The following is a 25,247-nucleotide window of genomic DNA, read 5'->3' on the forward strand; positions in this document are numbered from 1 at the left end:
TGTCTCAAAAAAAAAAAAAAAAAAAGGAAAAAAAAAAGATGCCTATGTATGCGCTGTCCTTTGTTTTAGATACAGTTTTCTCCCTTACCTGTGCCTCCTCCAGGTGGTGGTCTGTCAGGTGGTGGGCCAGGCTATTCAGTTCTTGGTCAGCGAGAAGCCTGCCTCAGGTGCTGGATGCCGGCTATACAACGTGCGGCTCTCCCCGTTCCATTTACAGGTAAAGATGTGTAGATTTTGCAAGTTATGAGACCTGTCACAGTTCTCAGAAATGTGAAGAGTGAGCATGGTGTGAGTCACGGGCTGTAACATTCATGTTTTTATTATCATTCATGTCATAATTTTCAAACTGTAAGCTTCCATATAGGATTTTATGTGTAGGAAATGATCATACACACACACTACACATTACACACACACACTACACACGCACACATACATTTATAATAAACTCAGGGGTTGACTCTTTCGGGCATTTGAACAAGGTGGGGTGTTGTTGACGGATATGATAAGGCAGGTGGCATCTGAGATGAGAAAAGTGGTTCTGGTTCCGAATCTGGCACTGGTTGCAGCTTGGAAACACAGCTGAGCGGTGGCGGTGGGGCATTCCTCTTTTCAGTTTCTGACAAGGTCGATTTAAAAAGAATCCCCCCCCCCATTATTATTATTATTTTTAGAAATCTGGTCTACCATATTCACCTCTGTATCCTTAGCTCTTGTCACACTATAAATACTTAACATGTTTATCAATTGAATAAGGGAACAAAACTAGATATAAATGACTCAGATAATTGTATACTATTCATTATTAGGTATTATTTTGGGCATTATGATGGACATAAGAAAAAAATGCTCAAATGTATATTCTCACTGGAGAAATAAAATCAATAAACATGAAATAATTAGGAAATAAGACATTATTCTGCAGTGATAAGTTGTGAGAAATAGATAATATATAGAGAGATGCAAAAAAAATAGTTCATTTGAAAATATGTACTTAAGCTTGAATTGTTTTGGTGATGAGTTCCTAGGAAGTTTCATTTCATAATGAAAAGAGGCACTTTGTAGCATCCATCACCATTCAAAGAATTCCCAGAGTCAGTTTTGTCAATATCCTGGATGCTTTTTTTTCTTTTCTCTCTTCCTTTGCCTTCCTTGCATTTCTGCCATTCCTTTCTCTACTTTTCTCATTCTTCCATCCCACCTTTCCCTTCCTAGGTTCTCATTCCTTTTCTCTGGTTTATGATCAAGCCTGACAATGGTATCTTATAAAGCTAGCAGGTTTGACTTGGAATCTGGGAAAGTATTTATTTTTATTTTTATTTTTTATTTAAGTTCTAGGGTACATTAGTATTACCATCATTCCATGTTTTAATAATAGGCTTATAATAATAAAGACATACATATAATTATACATATCTCTATAATTTTATATAGAGAGACTTACGGATCTCTAGTAATTACAGTAAGCCTAGTGACACTTTGGATGCCCAAATCATCAGAGAGCTTGTGCATCTCTCACATCCGGCCAGATAGTCACCAGAGTTCCTATTTAGCTGGTATTTAAAAATTGCAGTTGTCTGGACTTGTTTCAAGGGTCACTGCCAGTTCAATGCCCTGTTTCATCCCCTGTGTCCTTGGACTTAGCACCTAATTTGGGGGATGAGCTCAAGTCATGCAGAATTCCCAGTCGCAAGGGAAGATGACATCTCGTATGCTTTTCCTACAAAGGCATAGTTTTAAATAGCCAGCACTCACAAGATTTCCTGGCTACCTACGTGGCTTTTTTCTGAAATCCAACCTCCCAGTTCCTCAGCCCCACCCCAGCAGCACCCACTTTGAGAGAACTGCAGAGGTGAAAGGTTGGCACCATGGATTCGCGAGGTGTTCATGCTCTCCTGCATCCCCCAGATGATTTGGACAATGTGGTTAGAAAATAACCTTCAACGTCTGGGTCATATTTACCCAATATATGATGCATGTTTTGGAACTGACTGAGTCCAGAGAGGATCACAAACACAAATGAAGAAATGTCATTTCTGACATTGTGTTTATTATATCAAAGCATTCATGCCATTTTAAGCAGCTCACACAGAAGGAACACAGTTGTATCTTTGATCTGTTAACACAGTTAGAAACTGGTATGTGGATTACCTCTCAGCGCAGAGGCAGCTGCTAGAGATTGGTTAGTAATTGATGCTGGTGGCAGGAGGCGTTCCCGCTTCTCTGATGTTCCTCTGACCAGAGATGCAAGAGTGGTCTCCCTCGACTCAGCTGTCTGTGTCAAAACAATTAAAGTGCACTTTTCCCCTAGAATTACCTAATTTTTTCCAGAATGACCAAACAAGGAAGGCAGGTTGGAGACGGTTATGAAGTAAAAGTCATCCTTTTTCTCTTACCCTGCTTCTAGCCGAGGTGAGAGTCCACGTACTCAGATAGTCTAAAGTCGTTCTTCCCTTTTGTTTAGGAGCGGGGAAGGGATGGAGATGTGCAAAGTTGAGACTTTTGCTTTGGATGGAACATCTAGCTGAAGAATAAAGGACGCAATAGTAGCTTTCTATGGCTGTGGAAACAAATGACCGTGAACAGTTTAAAACAGCACAGACTGGTGATGCCATCATAAAGGAGGCCAGGTGTCCGGCCAGGTGCAAATCCAGAAGCTGTCAGGGCTGCCTGCCTTAGTGGCAGTCACAGGGGAGTCTGTTCATTGCTTTTGGGGTTTTTGGTAGAATTTCATTCCAGAGGATTACAGGACTGAGTTCCATTCTCTTGTTGGCTGTCAGTGGAGGGCCATTTCTGGCTCCTTGAGGCACCCCATTTTCCAGCTCAGGGTGCCTTCCTCCACTTCCACACCAGCAGGGATGCCTACAGTCCTCACTTCATATGCCCTGGCCCCTCTTCTCCCATGCTCCCCCGCTCTTCAGGACTCACGTGTTTCCACTGGGCTCTTTGGAAGGACCCAGGGTCATCTCCCCATCTTGAGGTCCTTCCCCTGTTGCCCCTGCCGAGTCTCCTGTGCCCTGTAGGGTCCCACAGTCACAAGTTCCAGGGATTAGGGTGTGGACATCTTTGGGGGCCACTGTTCTGTCTCCCAAATGGACAGGATGGGATGAGGCATCCTTAGAGATTGGAGTCCAGTTAGAGGCTGCTGTGGTGGCCCTGGCAAGAGACAGTAAAGAGGCCTTTGTGTGGCACAATCTTCAGGGCTGTGTGAGTGTGGGGCAGGGGAGCCCGCGCCCAGGATTAGAATGAGGTGCCCTGGACCCTTCTCTCACTCCTCTCTCCTTTATGCCTTGGGGACACTCCCAGAAGAAGAGATGCAAGGCCCAGCAAACTACGTTAAATAGACTGCAGGGCTTTGATGACATCTAGTTGTTGGCAACCAATGCTGAGGTTCCTCTTTGAGGGGTAGGTTGAGGCCAGTGAAGGGGCAGGAAGGGAAGGGGGTAAAGGGAGTTTGGGGTCCTGCTGTCCATTTTGAAAGCACATAGTATGCCAAATGGAAAGCTAAGCAGTTTTCTATGAAAATACATGAATAGATGAGCAGGTACGCATATACATACACACATGCACACTCACGCACACATGCACACACACGCACACACAGGCATACATGCTTACACGCACAGTTCCACACACACTCAAATACACATGCACACACACGCACATTCATACACTCACACATGCACACGCACGGTGACACACGCACATGCACACACACGCCCACTCACACATGCACACTCACACTCACATGCACACACATGCTCACACATGCACATATATGCACTCACGCACACACAGACATGCACTCACACATACACATACACCCATACACGCACACACGCACATCCACACACACGCCCACTCACACATGCACACTCACACTTACATGCACACACGCTCATACATGCACACACATGCATACTCACACATGCACACACATGCACACTCACACATACACGCACACGCACACACACACTCGCATGCTTACATGGAAACATGTTCACATATGTGTGCACACATGCACACACGTGCTCATACACGCACACATGCACACATGCTCACATACATGCACATGCACATGCTCACATACACACATGCACACGTGTTCACATACACAGTCACATGCACACACACACATGCACACGCACATGCACATTAAGGCTTTGGTGGAAAGAGTAGCCCTCTAATAACTTGTTTTTTAATAGCTGGAGTTCCACATGAAAGAGAAGAGAGAGGACCTCCAGATTAGCTGGTCCTTCATCAGTGTGCCGGAAATGGCCGTTAATATCCAGCCCAAAGCACTGGGGGAGGTCAGTCCGTAAGTTTTTGTGATTCTTCCATTGGCGTGAGAACACACGTGTGTTAGGACAGCCTGTGGCGGGGAACTGAGTGCATGGCTGGTATTGGTGGCCTCCTTCCCTATCCCCAGCCACCCCTTCTGGGGCTGGCTTGGGCCTGTCTGGATGTGGATGGTCCCTTTGGCATGGCAGGGCCTGCGGGGGATGGCTTTGATGGATTGAATGCAGGGCGCCCACCTGAGCTGCACCTGGAGTCACCTGGCCACTTAAAAAAACCCTGAAGCCTTCCCTGCCCCACCCCAGATGCGGGTTTGATTGGCTGGATGATTTTAGCATATGCAGCCAAGGATAATGACAGTGTAGGTACCCGCTCCATGCTCTGCCGTATCTGGTGATCAGGCGCTGTTTCCCGTGGTGAGGGCGCTGTACTCGTAACTTGAGCTGAGTCCGAAGGCTGCTTCCAAGGGCAGGGCCTCTTCTTTCCACAGTTTTTGCAAGGACAGAGCTAAAATCTGAAGGTATTTCCTTCCTTCCTGCTTTGCATGGTTTTAGTCACCCAAAGACAGGAGGTTGGGAACAGGGAATGGGCTTGCAAAGTCGATTTGTCAACTTTCTCCTCTTTCACTAGGACCCGGTGGCTGAGACAAGTGCGATGTCTGACACTCTCAAGGACATCTTGAAGCATTTGGTTGGTTCTGCCTCTCCATCAGTGGTTCTGATCATCAAGCCCACGAATGTAAAGGAAGCTCAGGTAAACCCATCTGGGTGCTGTGGCTGCATCTGAACCCCGTCAGGCACCATGGCCCGCCTCTCTTGGAGAATCTGTGTGCATTTCCAGCATTCCTCCACCTCCCATGGTAGAGCCAAGATGGCTCAGGTGCTTGCTGGAGATAATGATGGTGGGTGTAGGATAAAGCCTTGGGTTCGGAGCAGGGGGCTGCAAAGCTTCATGAAGAGGAAGGAGAATCACTTGCACCCAGGAGGCGGAGGTTGCAGTGAGCTGAGATCGCACCATTGCACTCCAGCCTGGACAACGGAGCAAGACTTCACCTCAAAAAAACAAAACAAAACAAAACCAAAAAAAACCCTGACATTTCCCTGTCCATTCAGAGCCCTAGACCTCATCCTTCCAGGACCAAGGTACCTGGGAAAGCAGCCAGTGTTGAGAACATTGCCCCAGAAGCAAGCAGGGCCAGGTGGGTGGGATAGACAGAGATAGTTTAGCCTAGGCCGGCCTGCTGCCCTGGTCCTGCCTGCAACAGCTCCTGCCTCTTGGAGGTCTGTGTCCTTTGGGGGTGCACGATAAAGGAGGCTAGTCTCATCTGTGTGACCCCCTTTTCCGTATCACCTGCCTCCCCCCTCATGCTGGAGCCCCCCTGTACCATCTGATTAGGGTGCTACTCACTTTTCTGGTTAAATTCTTATCCAGAGCATTTGCCCTGGTCAACTTCATGGGCCTAAATAACACATCAATAATCGTTTGTTTAAGGTGCGTTCTCTTGGTCATATGCTGATCTTTTTATCATGACTATGTGAAACAGGCACTTATAGTCCCTGAAGTTTAAAAAATATATTTTTTGGCAGTGGTTTTATATAGCATGATAAAATATGTCTTTATTATAATGTCCATCTTTATTATCTAGCTCTTGGTGAAGTCAGTTTGAAAATATAAATTCTTATATGATGTCGGTCCTTGGTCTGCAGACGTCAACAGCTGTCAGTAGAGTCTGAAGACTTTGTTTCACTGAACAGATATCAGCTGATGGCAGTGTTTGGTGCTAAGCCCTGGCTGTGGGGGTCACAAGAGTATAAGGAAGCACCATCACCCTCCCAAAGCCTGCAATATGCAGAAGGGGCACCGGGCCAGCAGGGCAGAACAGGAGGGGTACGGATGTCTAAGGGGCTTCCCAGGGGCCTGAGGCCTGGGGGCACTCAGCCTCTCCAAATGGAGGGGACCAGCCCGTGCTTCTTGGGAGGTGAGAGGAGAGTCCCAGTGCTGTCCCTTTCAGCGTAATTCTGTCACAGTAGCTTATTTCACATCAGAGGTGACTGTGCTGAATATGACAATCAACTTTTAATGTCAAAATGTATGCAACTTCATAAAACAGTTGTATATTTTTGGAATCCATGAATTTAAAAAATAATAGGACCCAGAAGATCATAACTTCAATCATGCTTTTCCATAAATTTGTACATTTTATTTAATCAAAATAGCATATATATATATATATTTTATATATATATATATATATGTTATATTGGTCAAGATTTTCCAGAGAAACAGAACCAATGGGAGTGTGTGTATGTGTGTGTGTGTGATCAGCTCACACAATTATGAAGGCTGACAAGTTCCGAGATCTGCATTTGGCAAGCTGCAGCCCCAGGAGAGTCTGTGGGATAATTCTAGTTTGAGTCTGAAGCCCTGAGACCCAAAAGAGCCCGTGGTGTACGTTCCAGTCCAAAGGCCAGTGGGTTCAAGACCCATGAAGAGTCACTGTTTCAGTCCAAGTCTGAAGGCAGGAAAAGGCCCCTTTCCCAGCTCAAGCAGTGAGGAAGAGGAGTTTCCTTTTACTCAGCCTTTTTGTTCCATTGGGCCTCCAACTGACTGGATGAGGCCCACCCACGTGAGGGAGGAGAATCTGATCACTGCGTGTGCCAAGTTAAATGTTAATCTCATCCAGAAACACACTCACAGTCACACCCAGAATCATGTCGGACCAAATATCTGGGCACCCCATGGCCCAGTCAAGTCGACACATGCCGTTAACCATCACCCTCAGCAATTGAAAAAGAAAAGATTTCATCTCTGTCCCAGACAAGTAGATTGCTCTGTCCCCAGTGCTCGCGCCCTTGGATTTCAGGGACTTCGGCAATTCCGTCTGCGGCTGTAGCACCCTCAGCTCACGTTTGGGAAGTGCCCGGCTCAGAACAGTGTTTCCGGGTGGGAAAGAGTACGTGTGTCTCTTGAGACATTAGGGGACGTTCCCCTGAAGAAGTAGTGCTCAGTCGAATCAGCACCCAGGTCTCTGCCTGAAAACTTCTCACAGCATGGGGGCTGGCGCCACCTCCGAGAAGCCCGTCTGGGTCCCTGAATGCTTGCAACAAACAGAGCCTCTTTTAAAAGAACACTCTTGGCCAGACGTGGTGGCTCATGCCTGTAATCCCAGCACTTTGGGAGGCTGAGGCGTGCGGATCCTGAGGTCGAGATTTCGAGATCAGCCTGGCCAACATGGTGAAACCCCGCCTCTACTAGAAATACAAAAAGAATTAGCTGGGTGTGGTGGCGGGCGCCTGTAATCCCAGCTACTCAGGAGGCTGGGGCAGGAGAATTGCTTGCACCCAGGAGGTGGAGGTTGCAGTGAACTGAGATCGCACCACTGCACTGCAGCCTGGACAACAGAGCAAGACTCCGCCTCAAAAAAAAAAAAAAGAACACTCTTGGCAGTGGGTGACAGGTGGAACCCGGTTTGGGAAATGCTGGTTTGAAGCTGGGCTCTTCCAGATTTGGGGGTGCTTTCTGTTGGAAACGCCCTGGTGCCTGTTGGAAGATGTGAGGTAGTGGAAGCTGGTCCCAGCTGCCCCTGCCTCTGTCCCCTCACCTGTGCCCCTCACCTGTCCCCTCGTCCCCTCTCCTGTGCCCCTCACCTGTCCCTTCACCTGTCCTCTCACCTGTGCAGTGCTAGGGTGTGCATAGACATTCCTCATGTGGACGTTGTACTCTGTGTGGAGGTGGGAAATGGGTATGGGCTGACGGCCCTGGCCGTTCCCATCTGGCTGATGTCCTGCTCTGTGCTAGCAGGCCGTGAGTGCCTGCAGCCGGCAGAAGAGGTCCTCACGCTCTTAAGCACCTGCCCGGGTCAGATAGTTTAGACCCATGGCAAAGCGAGCTCCATCTTCCCCTGTGGTAAGTTTTGGGAACCCTGTCTGTGGATGAATGCATTGCTACTTGTGCTTGCTGTATTTAGGATAGAAAATGCTCCCAGCAGGAGGATGGCGATGGCTCACTGGCGCCCCAGAGCAGACCCCAGAGCTCGGATTCCCCATGCAGGTTTTCCTGTAGATACCCCACTGCCACCACCCCCGATAACAGGAGTCCAGTGGCTACTTCCTTGGTCCTCAGTCTCCCCACAAAGACCAAAAATAAAGTGCTTTTTATTTTTTCAGAACTTACAGTGTGCCCCCTCTACTGCTCAGGAATCCTGTCCTCCGAAACCTCCAAGGGCTCACGAGCTAAAGCTACTGGTGAGGAACATCGGCGCCTTGCTGCTCAGCGAGCCTGGTGCCTCAGGTGGGTGACAGTGGGAGCCTGGCCTGCCTGGAGGGGCTGTTCCTGCCCCTGAGCAGAGTCAGGGGCTCTGGGGGGGCTTGGATTCTCTGGTGGCATCCTCCTGTGGGGGTGCAGTGGGAGCCCTGCCATGGTTGCAGAAAGCACCTGAAAATGTAATGGGAACAAGAGATGGTAAAAAATCCAATCCTGTTTCTGCACGTGTGAAGGCCGAGGGGAGAGAGGAATATAATTGATTTGGCCTTTTTCATTTGTCTGGAATTGTCCTGTCTTTTTTATCTTTTCTTTCCTTTTTTTATTTTTAAACTGTTGAACCCATATGTATGTGTTAAGCTTCTGCTTTCTTAGAAAGTGGGTGAAGGGGGATGTAGGGAGTTGATGAGCATCAGATGACTTCGGCCACACTCGGGACTCCCATGCTGGGAGACCATGGCTGCTGTTGGAGCCAAGACAAGCAACACAGAACGGATAACCCCTTCTGGGTGGTTCTGAATCATTGTTGAGGCCCCAGACACAGAGTCACTCGAGACAGGCCACCTCTTTACTCCGCGACTCCGTTTTGCCAAGAACAGGAGTGAATTGTATTGCCTGAGTGTGTTAAAGATGACTTATCTTTATTTGCGAGGGACTTCCTCCGGTTCCAAAAGCACAAACGGGCCACATCTAGCAGCCGAGACTGTGCAGAGCTAGCTGTCGAGGATTTTTTTTTTTTGGTAAAAGTGCCTGCATGTTGCCCTTTCTTTCAGCCTGTACTGCTTAGTGGCTAAAAGTGGGCTTGCTGGACTCGGTCGGTCAGGGTTGGGGTCCCAGCTCCCACACGCACCTGCCCTGAGGCCAGGCCCTGTGCCTCCCTCTGCTGGATGTCCCCACGTCTGGGTCTGAGTCTTCTGTTGAAGAGTGACTGTGAAAGCTCAGTAGCGAACGTCTGGAGGCTGCTTCACCCTGCTGCAGCATGGTCCAGCGTCCACACATTCTAGCAATTACTGATTCCACAGTGTGTTAGGGGCTTGGTGCTGCAGGGGGAAGCATTGTCTCAAAGCAGAAACAGCTGTTCACTAGGGACATGTCCTACTACCTGGATCAGATACCCCGGCTAGTATCAGGTACCGCACCTGTCTGGTGTAAGTTGGGAAATGGGAACTCTGTGAGGTATATTTCCAAATTTAGGAGTCAACACGAACTGATGTTCGGGCTTTGGCAAACCGTTAGTCTTGTCTAAAAGTGGGGACCATGCCTCTGTATATAATGGTGCTGCCTCTCGGGGAGGGTCCCCCTGGGAGCCCATGCCTGTGGCCAGCACTGAAGGAGGGGGCGAGGCACTTGGGGTCAGCCCAGGGCTATTGATATCAAATGTAGGAAAAAATTCTTTAACTCCAATAAAGGTTGGTGCTATGAGCATTTGAAAATGGAAAATGAAAGAATTCCCAGTCTCTAAAGTGGGTAAGCCTCGACCTTAGCCATTTAATTTAGCCTTTTTTTCTATGCATACAATGTCTTCATGCAATTTAAAAAATAAAAATAATGCCGGGCGCGGTGGCTCACACCTGTAATCCCAGCACTTTGGGAGGCCGAGGCGGGTGGATCACGAAGTCAGGAGTTTGAGACCAGCCTGGCCAACATAGTGAAACCCCGTCTTTACTAAAAATACAAAAATTAGCTGAGCGTGGAGATGCGCGCCTATAATCCCAGATATTCGGGAGGCTGAGGCAGGAGAATCCCTTGAACCCGGGAGGTGGAGCTTGCAGTGAGCTGAGATTGCGCCACTGCACTCCAGCCTGGGTGACAGAGTGAGACTCCATCTCAAAAAATAAATAAAAAGTAAATAAAAATAAACGCCAACACGATGCCCTTCTATTTAATTACCAGGCCACGTTAACGCAGTGTGCGTCGTGCAGCTGAACGATCCCGTTCAGAAGTTCTCCAGCACCCTGACGAAAAACACTACGGACCTCACGTGGGAAGAGGAATTCACCTTGTGAGTCCGGCCGGGTTATCGTGGGCCTGCGTGTCCACGGTCGTGTCTGTTCAGGAGCGCTAAATCCTGAGATCATTCTGCAGCACCGTTGAGGCTAAAACACTAAACCAAAACAGTTAACAACAAATGACGTCTTAAGCTTCTTAAAGGTAGCTTTAGGTCAAACATGGGTTTCGTTTTAAAGGCAGCTCTTAGAGTCAGTTTTCTCCTCCTGCCCTGATATGAGGAGAGGAAGCCGTTGTTGGGTCTCTTAGAGACACACACATCATCCATCGTGGAAAGGGAGGGAGCCTCTGACTGAATCCAGAACCTAAAAAACAAAATAGAAAAAGGGGCTGGGCGCAGAGGCTCATGCCTGTAATCCCAGCTGTTTGGGAGGCAGAGACGGGAGGATCGCTTGAGCCCAGGAGTTGAAGACCAGCCCGAACAACATAGCAGGACCTCTTCTCTACTAAAAGTTTAAAAAACATTAACCGGGCATGGTGGTCCTTGCCTTGCCTGTGGTATTCCTAGCTATTTGGGAGGCTGACATAGGAGGATCGCTTGAGCCTGGAAGATCGAGGCTGCAGTGAGCTGTGGTTGTGCCACTGCATTCCAGCCTGGGTGACAGAGAGATACCTTGTCTCAAAAAAAAAAAAAAAAAAATGGCCAGGCACAGTAGCTCACACATGTAATCCCAGTACTTTGGAGGCTGAGGTGGGTGGATCACTTGAGGTCAGGAGTTCAAGATCAACCTGGCCAACATGGTGAATGAAACCCTGTCTCTACTAAAAATACAAAAATTAGGCATGGTGGCAGGTGCCTATAATCATAGCTACACGGGAGGCCGAGGCAGGAGAATGGCTTGAGCCTGGGATTCGGAGGTTGCAGGGAGCTGAAATTGTACCACTGCACCCCAGCCTGAGCAACAAAGTGAGACTCCATCTCCAAAAAAAAAAAAAAAATTAGAGACAGGGAAAAATGTAGGCCATACACATAAATAATGGTGTAAGAATCATAAATAAAATATTATCGAACAGAATCTAACAGCACATGAAAAATAAAACCAGCTGTGTTCATACCAGGAATGTAAGGATGTAAGTGTGCTTTCACATAAGGAGGTCTATTAATGGTGTTCATCATGTCACTAGATCAAAGGAGAAAATAAACGTATTTTCTCTACATATGTCCAAAAGACATTCAGTGACATTTAATACCCATTCTTAATTTTTAAAAACTTAATTAGAGCAAAATTTATGGAGATTTCTTTAATAAGATTTTTAAAATCACTATAAATGGTAAATACCAGAAGCAGACTCACTAAAATCAAGAGAAGGATGCCTATTGTTTTGTTCTAGAAGTATTGGTTAATGCAATTAGATAAGGAAAAAAAACCATACACAAATACCGGAAAGGAAGAGGCAAGACTGGTCATTGTTTGGAGATGATATGACTGCATATCAGGACTATGCAAGAAAATCAACCCAAAGTATTAGAAAGAATAATGGATATAACGTAGAAATGAATATTTAAAAACCTAATAGACATAATCATTTAATGAATTAGCTGAGTACCAAGGTATTAAAATCAATCACAATCTAATCCTTAAAAAATGAACAATTAGAAAAAGTAATGGAAGGAAATTTCCCGTGTGTATGTATATATATATATATATATATAAAGAGCTTTTATAAATCATGAATGGAAAAGATGACAGCTGCCTTAGAAAACTGAGCAAAATTCCTGAACTGGAAATACAAAAGCCAGAGCTACCGATGGCCATAAACTTCTGAAAAGATGTTCAGAAATAGCATAAAGTCATGCACACTTCGGCAAAAGAAAGAGGTCATTTTTGTACCTAACAGCTTGGTGGAGAATAAGAGAGTGATAATGGCATTGGAAGTGTCACTGGGAATAAGCATTCTGGATGCCATCAGTCGGCCTAAATAAAAAAAACACCTCTCAAGTGCACATGCCATTTGACAGGCAATTAGAGTTTTCCTGAGGAAATAATCACACGGCGTGCAAAGATATATGCATAAGAATGTGCCTCTCAGCTTGTATATGGTTATGAAATACTGGGGACCACCAACACGTTAAGAAGCGTTGGTTATTGAAGAGTTGGCCAAATAAAATCTCCTAAGGCCAAAGAGCAGAATACTAGAGGCCCGTCAAACATGATGTTGCTCTGTAGTTACACAGAAAGACATCCACAAAATTTTCAGTTAAAAGAATAGATTACAGGCTGGGCGCAGTGGCTCACTCCTGTAATCCCAGCACTTTGGGAGGCCAAGGCGGGAGGATGGCTTGAGCTCAGGAGTCTGAGATCAGCCTGGGCAACATAGCAAGACTTCATCTCTACTTTTTTTTTTTAATGCCTTTTTAAAGAAAATAAACGGGTTGCAAAGGAGGAGGGAGGTATGTTGTGTTCTGTGTTTTGTCTTTAGGTCATTATATAGCTGTGCTTTCAGTATGGCAGCGACTGGCCACGTGTGTCTCTTTGAATTTAAGTTAACGGAAATTTTTTAAAATGACGTTCAGTTCATCAGCTTGCACTGGCCACCTCTCCAATGCTCTGTGGCTACCGCATTTGACAGCTGGTCTGTCACTGTCATCACAGAACATCCTGTTGACTGCTCTGGAAGGCTAGTCCCTGAATATTAACGGTAGCTGTTTCCGAACGGGGAGGTTGCAGATACTCTTTCCTATTTTTGGTTATATGTCTTGGTAGTTTGTTAAATATTGACATCTTTGTGTTCCTTTCTATAATCAGAAAAAGTGCTATATTTCATAAAAAGAATAAAGGACTCATAACTTTTTTCTCTTCCAAAGTGAGTTGAATGCCAAGTCGAAGGAGTTACACCTGCAGATTTCAGAGGCTGGGCGACCCTCAGAAGGTGGGTTGAGGAGGACAGAGGCCCTGCCCTCTGGAAAGGTCGTCCACGGCGTGACCTGGGCCTCGGGAAAGGGCAGTGGGAGATCCAGCAGAGGACGGTGATCCCCTCCTTTAAATGGCTTCGGTTTTCCCATGGGACGTTTTGGTCGAAAGGCAATTTGAGTTATTAATAAGGTCATACATTTTGGGGAAATGTTCAACTGGATTTTTTGTTTGTTTGTTTAAAAAAAAAATCCAAAATATTTTATGCAACAATTCTTGGCATAGAGAAGTAGTTCTGAACCCTCCTTGCCGCAAGAGACCTCCTTTTCTGGAAAACAAAAGCAAAAACAAAGCCTTTTAACTGTAGTAAGATAAACAACGTAACTGTAGTAAGATAAACAACGTAACTGTAGTAAGATAGACAACGTAACTGTAGTAAGATAGACAACGTAACTGTAGTAAGATAAACAACGTAAAATGTATCATCTTAACCATTTCTAAGTACATCGTTCAGGGGCAGTCACTACACTCACATTGTTGTGCAACCATCACCCCCATCTATCTCCAGAACTTTTTCATCCCCATTCTACTGCCTGTATCCATTTCATTGGGTTTTTCCTTATAAAATAAACTACAGAGGTTTAAATGGAACTTAACGATTTGTACACAAGAAAGCAACAATTAGAGGTAAAGTCACTAAAACACTAAAATGAACATGGGCCTGTATGTGTGCGTCTCCAAATCAGTAGTTACAATATTTGTTAGGTTTTTAAAGATATAAATATTTTCTTAGATTGTAAAACTCTCCCCATAAACATACCAAAATTGGGAAGCACTTGCCCAGCTTATCCAGCAATAAAATCAAGCCATTTGGTTACCTCCTAAAGTGAGAAGGTCGTTATTTCTCCCAATTAACTAGTTTTATATCCTAGTTGTTATAGCAAGAATCCTGAGGTGACTTCCTTGATTTTGGAGTCCCAAGAAAACTGGGATGCCCATGAGATAATTCTGAGAGAGGCATTCCGCAGGTTGGGGACCCGCACAGCGTGGGGGCGCTGGTCACCTGGAGAGAGGTCAACTTCTGACCCCATTCCTGGGTCCCCACTCCTGCTGGCCTCACTCAAATTTCATTCCAGCCTGGCCTGATGGAATCCATGAAATGTCGAACTTTACAAAAACAATACAAAGAGCAGCCACATAACCTTTACTCAAACTCATGTATCCTTAACATTTGCCCAGTTTCCTTTACTATTTGTACTCACTCCTGGTCTCTCCCCGCCATACTCATTTCCTTTTTACACACACACACACACACACACACACACACACGAGGATAAATTATATGCATCTCGGCCCTTTGTCCTCAATTTCTTTAGTGTGTATTTTCCTAGGAATGGAGATACTCTCTTCTGTGTCCACAGTACAGTTATCAGCTTCCTGAATTTACATTGCTGCAATTCCTTAACTTATGCCCATTTTCCAGTTTTTGTCACTGGATGACCCCATGATGCCCTTCAGAGCAGTGACCTTTCCACTCCGGCACAGGGCTGGACATTGTCTGACTGTCCTATTGCTTTAGCATCCTCTGTCCTGCAGCGTTTCGACAGCCTTTGTCTTATATGACACTGACATTTTTAAAACGTTCTGAAATGTGATCACTTTCGAGTGTGCCAGAGGCACGTGAGGAGCGTGTTCCGGCTGCGGGCATGTGGGCCTTTCTGTTCTCACGGAACCCCGTGGAAACATCAGCGGCACCCCTTGCCTGTCTCCTGTCTTTTCAGGTCTGCTGGCGACGGCGACAGTTCCTTTGGATTTGTTTAAGAAGCAGCCTTCTGGGCCACAGAGCTTCATGCTGACCAGCGGGTCTGCGTGCGGCAGCTCGGTGCTGGGCTCGGTCACGGCAGAGGTAGGACGAGGCTCCCGTGGCGGCTGGTTCCATCTTGGGGCACTTACCTAAGGAGCGTCTTCACTTATGTCTGCAGAGTCTCACTCCTGCTTCTGTGTGAAATAAGACCTCCTCTAAGAGGAGATGCTCTTTCATTGTACACAGGACTACACTCAAACAGAGCATGCTCTGTCCACTGTACAGTTGAGGTGTCTGCTGGAGGAGATGACTTTTCAGGATGCCATTTTACAGGCCTACCCCAAAGAGGCCTTTGAAAATTTTGCTTGGTTCTCCGGCTTCTATTCTGTTGCCATCATTATGTGTTGAGCCAGCTGTGTGTAAAGTGGGGTCTGTGTCCTTTCTGGGAATATCCAGGTTAATTGGAAATGCTAAGTGACCTTAAGGGAAGGAATTATGGTTGTTTCACAAGAAGGCAGCGTTATGTGGCTGATCAGCCTGTGCAGTTTCCACAAAACCAGAAACAAGTAACGCGTCTTCTCTGCAGTTCTCTTACATAGAACCTGGGGAATTGAAATCCTGGCCCATCCCTCCCCCTGTTCCTGCTGCAAAAATCGAAAAGGACCGGATGGTGATGCCCTGTGGGACTGTGGTCACTACTGTCACTGCCGTGAAGACCAAGCCTCGTGTCGACGTGGGGAGGGCGTCCCCGCTGAGCTCCGGTGAGACAACAGGAACACAGTTGAGGAACTCTGTGCGTGGCGCCTGCCTGTAACCACCTTGCCTCCATAGACTGCGGAGTCCTGGAGCCTGCAGCACTGAGTGTTAGGAAAATCTCACAGCACAGGAAGGGTGCTGATTGGCCACACTTGTGCTTCGTTTTTTCTTGTTGTTGGACGACAGTTATCTTTTTCTTCTGCCAAACATGTATGCAATAAGCTGAAACGAGGTTTGAGTCCCATGGTGTATTCTGAAGCTAAAATCCAGATAGTATAAATAGTTACACTTAGGTGTAACTCCAACTAAGTTAAATTAAGAACTCTATTATAGGGCCGGGCGCGGTGGCTCATGCCTGTAATCCCAGCACTTTGGGAGGCTGAGGTGCATAGATCACCTGAGGTCAGGAGTTTGAGACCAGCCTGACAAACACGGTGAAACCCCATCTCTACTAAAAATACAAAATTAGCTGGGTTTGGTGGCGCATGCATGTAGTCACAGCTACTCTGGAGGCTGAGGCAGGAGAATCGCTTGAACCCAGGAGGTGGAGGTTGCAATGAGCCGAGATCACGCCATTGCACTCCAGCCTGGTCAACAAGAGCGAAACTCCCTCTCAAAAACAAAACAAAACACAACAAAACACGAACTCTATTACCTGTATGTGGGGACAGCACACACTTTTTTCTTGAAAAATTCAAAGTGAGTTGGCTTTGTAGACTTTCTTCTGTTAAAAATCGTTTGTTAGAAGGCTTGACAGGCTATCATTTGAGATCCGGCTGAATTCTGTACCTGTCTCCACAGCCACTGCCTTGAAGACAGAAATTTCTGTGTAAGTGTATGCTTTATTTCTCACAATTCACAGTGCATCTCTACTTGTGCAAAAGCATCATCCTCCCAGAATACATGAGTTGGCACAGTTCAGGGATGCCAAATAGAATGGGAAATTCTAGCTTAGTTAAAATGTTTCTGAAATTTTATTTCAACCTGGACTCCAGACACCACTCTTGCCTTTCCTCCGTTCAAAATGGCTTTCATAAACTTTACTAGCTGCACACACCAGAGTTGCAGTGAGGGCTGTCCTTTCACTTTTCGGTAACTGTTGATCCAGTCAACCATGGGGCCACCTTTGTAATCAGAATGTTCCTCTGGCAGAGTCTCCGGTGAAGACTCCCATCAAGGTGAAGGTGATCGAGAAGGACATCTCTGTCCAGGCCATCTCCTGCCGCAGTGCCCCTGTCAGCAAAACGCTCTCTTCTTCAGATACAGGTAACTGAGACGTGCCCACACCGCTCTCCCTCTTAGCACCTTTGGGCCTTTTGGGCTGTTCTGATATGAAGTATTTTCCTTTCAGAGTTTGGAAAAAGTTGTTTTGGGCCAGGTGCGGTGGCTTACACCTGTAATCTCAGCACTTTGGGAGGCTGAGGCGGGTGGATCACTTGAGGTCAGGAATTTGAGACCAGCCTGGCCAACGTGGTGAAACCCCATCTCTACTAAAAATACAAAAATTAGCTGGGTGTAGTGGCACATGCCTGTAATCCCAGCTACATGAGAGGCTTAGGCAGGAGAATCGCTTGAACCCGGGAGGTGGAGGTTGCAGTGAGCCAAGATTGCACCACTGCACTGCAGCCAGGGTGACAGAGCGAGACCCTATCTCTTAAAAAAAAAAAAAAAGTTTTGATTTGGCTTGGTTTTGTGGTTGAGTGATGAGTGAAGGAGAGGGAGATAAAGGGAACTCCAAATTGATCAAAGACCAGAAGCGGCATTCGTATTCCTTCTACATTTTAGGGAATGCTTTAACAAAATAAAAAACCAGCTGAGACTTTACGTTTTAAAATTTCTGATCTTTTTTTTTTTTTTTTTTGAGATGGAGTCTTGCTCTGTCGCCCAGGCTGGAGTGCAGTGGCGGGATCTCGGCTCACTGCAAGCTCCGCCTCCCGGGTTTACACCATTCTCCTGCCTCAGCCTCCCAAGTAGCTGGGACTACAGGTGCCCGCCACCACGCCTGGCTAGTTTTTTTTTTTATTTTTTTAGTAGAGACAGGGTTTCACCGTATTAGCCAGGATGGTCTCGATCTCCTGACCTCGTGATCCGCCCGTCTCGGCCTCCCAAAGTGCTGGGATTACAGGCTTGAGCCACTGCGCCCGGCCTTCTGATCATTTTTTTCTTGCACAACACGCTAGCTACGTTAATATCAAACAAGTAGGACTTGGGACGTCATCATCACGGTCACTTTAATTTTGTTTCCCACTCTCTGCTTAGACCTGCTGAGTAGAAGTAGTTTTCCCTTCTACTAGGAAATGGTCACTATGAATAGGAAATGCAAATCTCCTATTATTTTATGGTCACTTTCAGGTAACAGACATTTTTGAAGAGATGTCTTACTGACTTATTAAATCACTGCACAATCTAAATTTGGGGATTAACTTTCTCCCTTCGCCCCCTCGTGACCTCTCAGGGGCAATGGGCGCTTCGTTCTTGCTTAGCTCTCCCCCGTTCACTGAGTCCTGTGTCTGACCTTGCCAAGGCCAGCAACTGGACAAGGTGGGGTGGTCAGGGGAGTGGGAAATTCTCACTGGAGGAGCACTGTCTTAACGTGGTTTTGGATTCTCAGCCTGGTGAAAGTTGACAACTGCTTCCTCCTCTCGTGGGAGGTTCTGTGGTTTTTTGGATACTACCGTGCTGGGTCCCCCACCTGCAATTCTGGGATGCAGGCCCTGCCCCTCCTTTCGTTACCAAAAAAGGGTACTGATCTAGACCCCAAGAGAGGGTTCTTGGATCTGGTGCAAGAAAGAATTCGGGGCGAGTCCACAGAGTAAAGTGAAAGCAAGTTATTAAGAAAGTAAAGGAATAAAAGAATGGCTACTCTGTAGGCAGAGAACCCGTGAGGGCTGCTGGTTGGCTCTTTTTCTGTTTATTTCTTGAGCATATGCTAAACAAGGGGTGGATTATTCACGAGTTTTCTACCACAGGGGTGAGGATTTCTCAGAACTGAGCGTTCCTCCCCTTTGCAGATCATCTAGGGTAACTTCTTGCCATTGCCATGGCATTTGCAAACTGTCGTGGTGCTGGTGGGAGTGTCTTTTAGCATGCTATTGCATCATCATTAGTGTATCACCAGCAGTGAGGACAGCCAGAGGTCACTTTCACTGCTATCTTGGTTTTGGCAGGTTTTGACCGGCTTCTTTACCGCATCCTGTTTTCTCAGCAGGGTCCTTGTGACCTGTGCCTTGTGCCGACCTCCTAGCTCACCCTGTGAGAAAGGACACCTCACCTCCTGGGAGTCCAGCCCGGGGGTCCCAGCCTCATTTTGCCCAGCCCTTATTTGAGATGGAGCCGCTCTGACACTTTTGCCGCTGCCCCTGATACCCCTTCCTCAGTTTCTTCCCCTGGCAGTGCCCCCACTGCCCATACTGCGGGGTCCCGTCACCTGGGCAGGATCCCTCTTAAAAGACCCAGACTGATGTTCCCACTGTGGGTTCTGGTGCATGGGCCATGGAGCCAGCCCCAGGCTCACCCACCACGGTGCAGCCAGGCACTATAGCAGGTGTCCAGGCTGCACCTAGCACCTGGACCGGGCTCTCAAGGGACTGAACAGAAGCACTGGGCCTGGTGTGAGGAGAATGTGCTCCCAATGCCTCTCCCTTGGTGGCTTTGGGAATTACAGCATAGCTTTCTCCTAAGGAGTCTTCCCCAACTCCTTTCTCCAACACTTCTCTCTTCTCAGTGTGGCTCAGTGGCTAAATAAAAATCTGTTCCTCTACTCACAACACTCCTGACGCCAAATGTGTAGATTTTCTATGGCAAGCAATTTTCTGTTTCTCTGCAGACACCAACTGGGTGTCCTACAATTTAATTCAATTCTGGCATTGCCTGGAGTTAGCTCAGATCCCACAGGTAAAAGGCCAGCCCCACAAAACCACCTTCCCACCTTAGACGCCAGGCGCAAATAGTGGGTCCTCAGGTTACCACACTTTTGTCCCACTTGGCTACAAATTGGGGTTTCCATGACACCCTCCTTGGGTTCCATAATTTGCTATGATGGCTCACAGAACTCAGGGAAACACTTTACTTGGGTTTACCAGTTTATTATCACACAAATGCACAGCCAGATGAAGAGGGGCGCAGGGCACAGTCTGGAAGGGTCCTGAGCGTAGGAGCTTTGATCTCCATAGAGTCGCCCCTCTCCCAGTACGTGCATGCATTGGTTCACAACCTGGACCCTCCCTGAGCCCTGTCATTTAGGGCTTTATGGTGCTTCTATAAGTAGATATGTAGGCATGATTGATTCACTTATTGGCCATTGGTAATTTGAACTCAATCTCTAGCCCCTTTCCCTTCCCCACAAGCGAGAGGAGGGCAGAAAGTTCCAACCTTCTAACCACAGGGTTGGTGCCTCCGACATCCAATGTCCATCCTCATTAGCATTCACTCAGGTGGGCTGCAGGGGCTTGTGAGGAATAAGAAAGATGCCTCAGCTCAGTGGCTCTGGAATTCAAAGGGTTTTTTTTGTTGTTGTTATTGTTCTCTGTGCCAGGAACCAGCGAGGAAGACCAAGTATCTGTTATTCCCCAGTGTCATTGTTGTCACCGGTTCTTGGCCACTGTGGTCTTATCTTGACTCCCTTTGGAAATGCAGCATCTGTAAGCCTCAGGCCATGGCCAAAACTGAGACAGAAGTTCCTTTTACTATGCTGCTACTTTAATAGCTTTGGCATTTTGACTTTACCTGAGCGGGAAAGTGTAAGTTACAAGCATCAGTTCTGAGTCAGAGACTCATGTCAGCTCTGGGGCCTCCTGGCTGCTGGACATCCTCCTCAGTGGTCAAATGGGATAAAAGGAAGGACCTGCTCATGGGGTGTGGAATAGGAGTAAATGAGAGAATGTGCACAGAGCTCTCTGAACAGCACCTGGTTCGCCGTAAGCATTCTATTGATGTTGGCTGGTGTGTGGTTATACACCTAGGGAAGGAAGTGCTTTTATTAACTGGCCCTTCATAGCTCTAGTTACTATTCTGTGTGTTTAGCCACTCTTGGGAGGGAAAAGCAGTCACTACCTTGCCTTTCAAAGTTCAAAATCTTCCAAAGGGTTAGATATTTTTTTTTGTCGCTTGCTTGCTTTTGCCATTTTCCATCAACTCTATTCAGGTATAACTTAAATAAATAAAATAGGTGAATGTTAAGCAGACACTTCAGTGAGTATCTTGTAACCACCCAGGGAAGCAAGTTGTAGACCAAGAGTCAGCAAACATCAAACTATGACCCACAGGAAAAATCTGGCCCGTCACTTGTTTTTGTAAATAAAGTTTTACTGAAACCCAGCCATGCTCATTTATTTACCTGTGGTCTCTAGCTAGTTTCACTCTACAAAAGCTGCATTGAGAAGTTGTTGCAGAGACCACCTACATAGCCTAAACAATGTACTCTTTGGCCCTTTTTAGAAAATATCTGCTAACCGTTGCTTATCGACCATTTCCATTATCCATGGAAGCTCCCATGGAAGTCTTTAATTTTTGCTGATGAACTTACCACTGCCTTCCCTCTGGCAGAATTGTTGGTGTTGAATGGTTCGGATCCAGTGGCTGAAGTTGCCATTCGACAACTCAGTGAATCTTCAAAGCTGAAACTCAAGTCGCCACGGAAGAAAAGCACTATTATCATATCAGGGATCTCCAAGGTACCATCGTGGTGGCCGGGGAGGTGTTTGCATCTGTCAGTGACCTGCTGCTCCTCTGCCCTTTGAAGAAGTTAGCCCAAGTGCTTGGTTAACATCCAGAGAGTTCCATTTACAAATGTCAAATTACGTTCCTCACCCCACAAAGGAGTCATGCGTGGTATTGTGTTTACGCAGTTTATCCCATTCACCAAGGACATGGGAGAGTTTCTAATCAGTGACGCTTTACACATTGAGAGGTTGGCAAATCATTTCAAGAAAAATTATTGAAAGAGAGGAACATGACGTAAGACTCCCCTTTGGTACAGAACCTCTACTCTTGTCACCACCCAGTCACGGGGAACTTACACTTTCCATGTGACACGTTTCCAAAGCCTTTTGCTTTTTTGCAGTGAATGTTTATTCCTTTTGTAATCAGAGAGAAATGAAGATTGTAGTGTCCCCCATGGACATTGCACTCCCTTTCTTCCCCTTCTCCCACTCTGGGACGTCTGCTCAGAGCAGGTGGTGGCAGGTGTGTGGTTCAGGCTGCGGAGAGGCCAGCCCCTCGGGTGAAGGGCCATGTTACAGATCCTTACTCCCTTTATTACATTTTTAAATTTGATTTTTAAATTTTTATCTATCTATTTATTTATTTTGAGACCAGCTAATTCGTTATGAGACTGGCTAATTTTTGTATTTTTGGTAGAGACGGGGTTTCACCACATTACTCAGGCTGGTCTTGAACTCCTGGACTCAAGTGATCCCTCCACCTTGGCCTTCCAAAGTGTTGGGATTACGGGTGTGAGCCACTGCTCGCGGCCCTTACTCTCTTTTGACATTTCCAAGTGAACAGGTTGAGGGAGAGTTGGGAGATTTTGATTTGGTGTGGGAAGGGGATGAGGAAGAATTGTGGACGAAAGAGTGGGAGGGTGGGCCAGAGGGCACGCAGAACATGGATTCCTCGGTGACTGGAAGACGGGCCAGAACAGGACCTCGGAGGTGCCAGAGATGAGTCATCAGCCTTGCCATTGTACCCAGAGGGTGGCCTTGCCCACGTCCCAGAGGCAGGCAGGTGGTGTTTCTGGGGCTTCCTGACCCCTCTAGAGCCCCTCAGCAGGGGATCCATGACCTCCCTGGAAGTCCGGGGCCCGGTAGTTGGGTTTTCTTCGGTCTTGGGTGAATGAATGAGCAAAATAAGGACAAGACCCATGGACATCTCCCATATACTTTTTCCAAGATCGTATTTAAAACTCACGAGGAACTCCTGGATCTTAGTATTTAATATTCTGAATCCACTGCAGTGATTATTCGTATTGGTGCTCAGATTATCTAATCTTTTTATTATTATTATTATCATTATTATTTGAGACAGAGTCTCGCTCTGTCACCCAGGCTGGAGTGCAGTGGCGCAATCTCAGCTCACTGCAAGCTCCACCTCCCAGGTTCACTCCATTCTCCTGCCCCAGCCTCCCGAGTAGCTGGGACTACAGGTGACCACCACCACGCCCGGCTAATTTTTTGTATTTATTTTAGTAGAGATGGGGAGATTATCTAATCTTGAGTCAGTGGGCGCTTCCACAGGCCAGCACTTAAGTCAGAACGGCACATTATCCCTAAGCAAACGCCTGTGTCTCTGCCACCCACACCAAGGACAGCATGACTGGCCCTCAGGGAGCCCCCGTGCCCTCCTTCCCAAACCTTCCCCCCTCCAAGGAAGCGCTATCCCGACTCTCAGAGGTTAATTTAGTGCTTAAATATCTTTACACAAAATATAATCTTTGAGAGGCTGCGCCAGTGACTTTCTGCTTGCAGGTAACATAAACGTGTGGAGGAACAAAGACAACTAAACCCGAAACACCCACGGCCACTTCCTTTGTGCTGTCGTGGACTCTGAAGGACGGGCTCTCTTGCATCTCATTTCTGCGGCTTGTCACAAATGCTCCCACCGCTAGGCCCATCTGCGGGAGGAAGGGGGTTAACCTCTGAGCCCCGGGGGCCACCCCCCAGCTGCCTAGGGACCCTGAGCCCCGGCTGTAAGGGAGACCTTTTTTAGCGCAAGCATGAGCAGCAGCCGTGATGTATGAGCACCTTCTCCGAGCCCGCTACTGCATCTTCTGAGACTTTGAAATCAACTGTTAGAATGTTTTGGAGAGTGCTTTTCAGGTCTTTTCGAACCCTCTCTTCCTTTCACGTAACCCTTGTCATCTTCCCCACCGCCCCTGACAGACCTCACTATCTCAGGACCACGATGCTGCCCTGATGCAGGGCTACATGGCCTCTGTGGACAGCACCCACCAGGAGGATGCCCCATCCCATCCGGAGGTGGCCGCAGCCTCTGCGCTACCGGAGGAAGCTGAGTCAGCCCAGGCATCCCTTGCCCCCAAGCCCCAGGAGGATGAGCTAGACTCCTGGGACTTGGAGAAGGAGCCCCAGGCTGTGGCATGGAGCAGCCAGGCCCTGCTGGACCCCGACGGTGATGAGCTGTCAGAGAGCTCCGTGAGTGTCTCGGAGCCGGGCGCTGCCAAAAAGCATAAAGGTAACTGCTCCTGAGCCCCCAACCCCGGGCCCCCCACTTGGAGGCTTTGTGCTCATGCTGGCTTCCAAGCTGAAGTCGTCTGCTTTCGTTCCCTTTGTCCCCTACAAGCTCCCTCTGGACCTCACCCCCTGCCCCTCCAGAAACGCCCTGTGCTGACTGTTTGAACCCACGGGGGGCATCTGCAGGTCCTTCTGTGTGAGGGTTGGCGTCATCTCTGCATTTGGGGCCAGTGTGTGTCCATGCATAGAGGCCCCTTCCTCAGTCCAGGCTTGCTCCACCTGGCTTCCCGAGGGGTTACCAAGAGCCCTACAGGATGATGGGCCACAGAGACTCAGAGCAAAGCCAGGCAGAGCCTGGGGCTCCTTCCACTGCCAGTATGGGCATCTTTGCTCCTTTATGCCTCTCAGAGTCTCCGTGCACCTCCAACAAAACCAGACCTCACCACATGACCCTAGGAGGCTCTACGGGGAGAGGAGCTCCTGGGAATAATGAATTGATTAACTTAATACGTGGGTGGTGAGGAGGTGATCATTTCATTAGTACTGATTATTTCCATTAGCCCTGAGTTTCAGTGCCTTAAAACTATAAATTCCTTAAGCGTGTGCAGATTTGCCGAGACAGTGCCTTGGCATGAGTAACCTGAATGTATTTGCTAAGGGCATGTAGTCTAGGGGCTTGGGGTCGGTTCCAGATGTGAGACTCACCGAGCCTCAGCATCCTCCTCCATAAGATGAGGAGCATGGCCGCTGCCTGCGCCCACCTGATTCCACCATTTGGGGGACAAAAGGACATCTCGGTGCAGAAGACAGGACTGGGGGCAAGGCAGGCCAAGCTGTGAGCTCAGGTGAAACTCAGCATTAACTCCTGGCTCTGGCTCTTGTGTGAGGCTCCAAGGCTTTCAGCAGAAATCTCAGGATGTCCTAAGACTGTGTCAGGAAATCGCAGGGGCTCCTTGGGGGAGCTTTGTTAAGCGTTGCCGTCGCTGCCTCTCGTCCTCTGTTCTTGATGCCATAGACCAGTGATTCTTAAGCCTAGCACTTTTTCCCCCAGGGAATATGGCCGTGCTGGAGACACTTTAGTTGTCA

The 25,247-nt window shown here is 47.5% G+C and overlaps 1 protein-coding gene across 1 annotated transcript in view; it reads left to right on the forward strand.

Annotated features, from left to right (window-relative positions):
* The window catches only part of C2CD2 (C2 calcium dependent domain containing 2), a 70,742-nt gene that overhangs the window by 32,801 nt on the left and 12,694 nt on the right, over nucleotides 1-25,247 (forward strand). The window contains exons 3-13 of the mRNA XM_025380937.1: nucleotides 104-217; nucleotides 4,206-4,310; nucleotides 4,927-5,049; nucleotides 8,463-8,586; nucleotides 10,450-10,558; nucleotides 13,370-13,434; nucleotides 15,197-15,321; nucleotides 15,806-15,980; nucleotides 17,128-17,241; nucleotides 21,520-21,647; nucleotides 23,853-24,162. Coding sequence (XP_025236722.1) covers nucleotides 104-217; nucleotides 4,206-4,310; nucleotides 4,927-5,049; nucleotides 8,463-8,586; nucleotides 10,450-10,558; nucleotides 13,370-13,434; nucleotides 15,197-15,321; nucleotides 15,806-15,980; nucleotides 17,128-17,241; nucleotides 21,520-21,647; nucleotides 23,853-24,162 — 1,492 coding nt within the window. The remainder of the gene's footprint in view (nucleotides 1-103; nucleotides 218-4,205; nucleotides 4,311-4,926; nucleotides 5,050-8,462; nucleotides 8,587-10,449; nucleotides 10,559-13,369; nucleotides 13,435-15,196; nucleotides 15,322-15,805; nucleotides 15,981-17,127; nucleotides 17,242-21,519; nucleotides 21,648-23,852; nucleotides 24,163-25,247) is intronic.

This window comes from Theropithecus gelada, chromosome 3 (assembly GCF_003255815.1).
Source record: "Theropithecus gelada isolate Dixy chromosome 3, Tgel_1.0, whole genome shotgun sequence".
Lineage (NCBI taxonomy): Eukaryota > Metazoa > Chordata > Mammalia > Primates > Cercopithecidae > Theropithecus > Theropithecus gelada.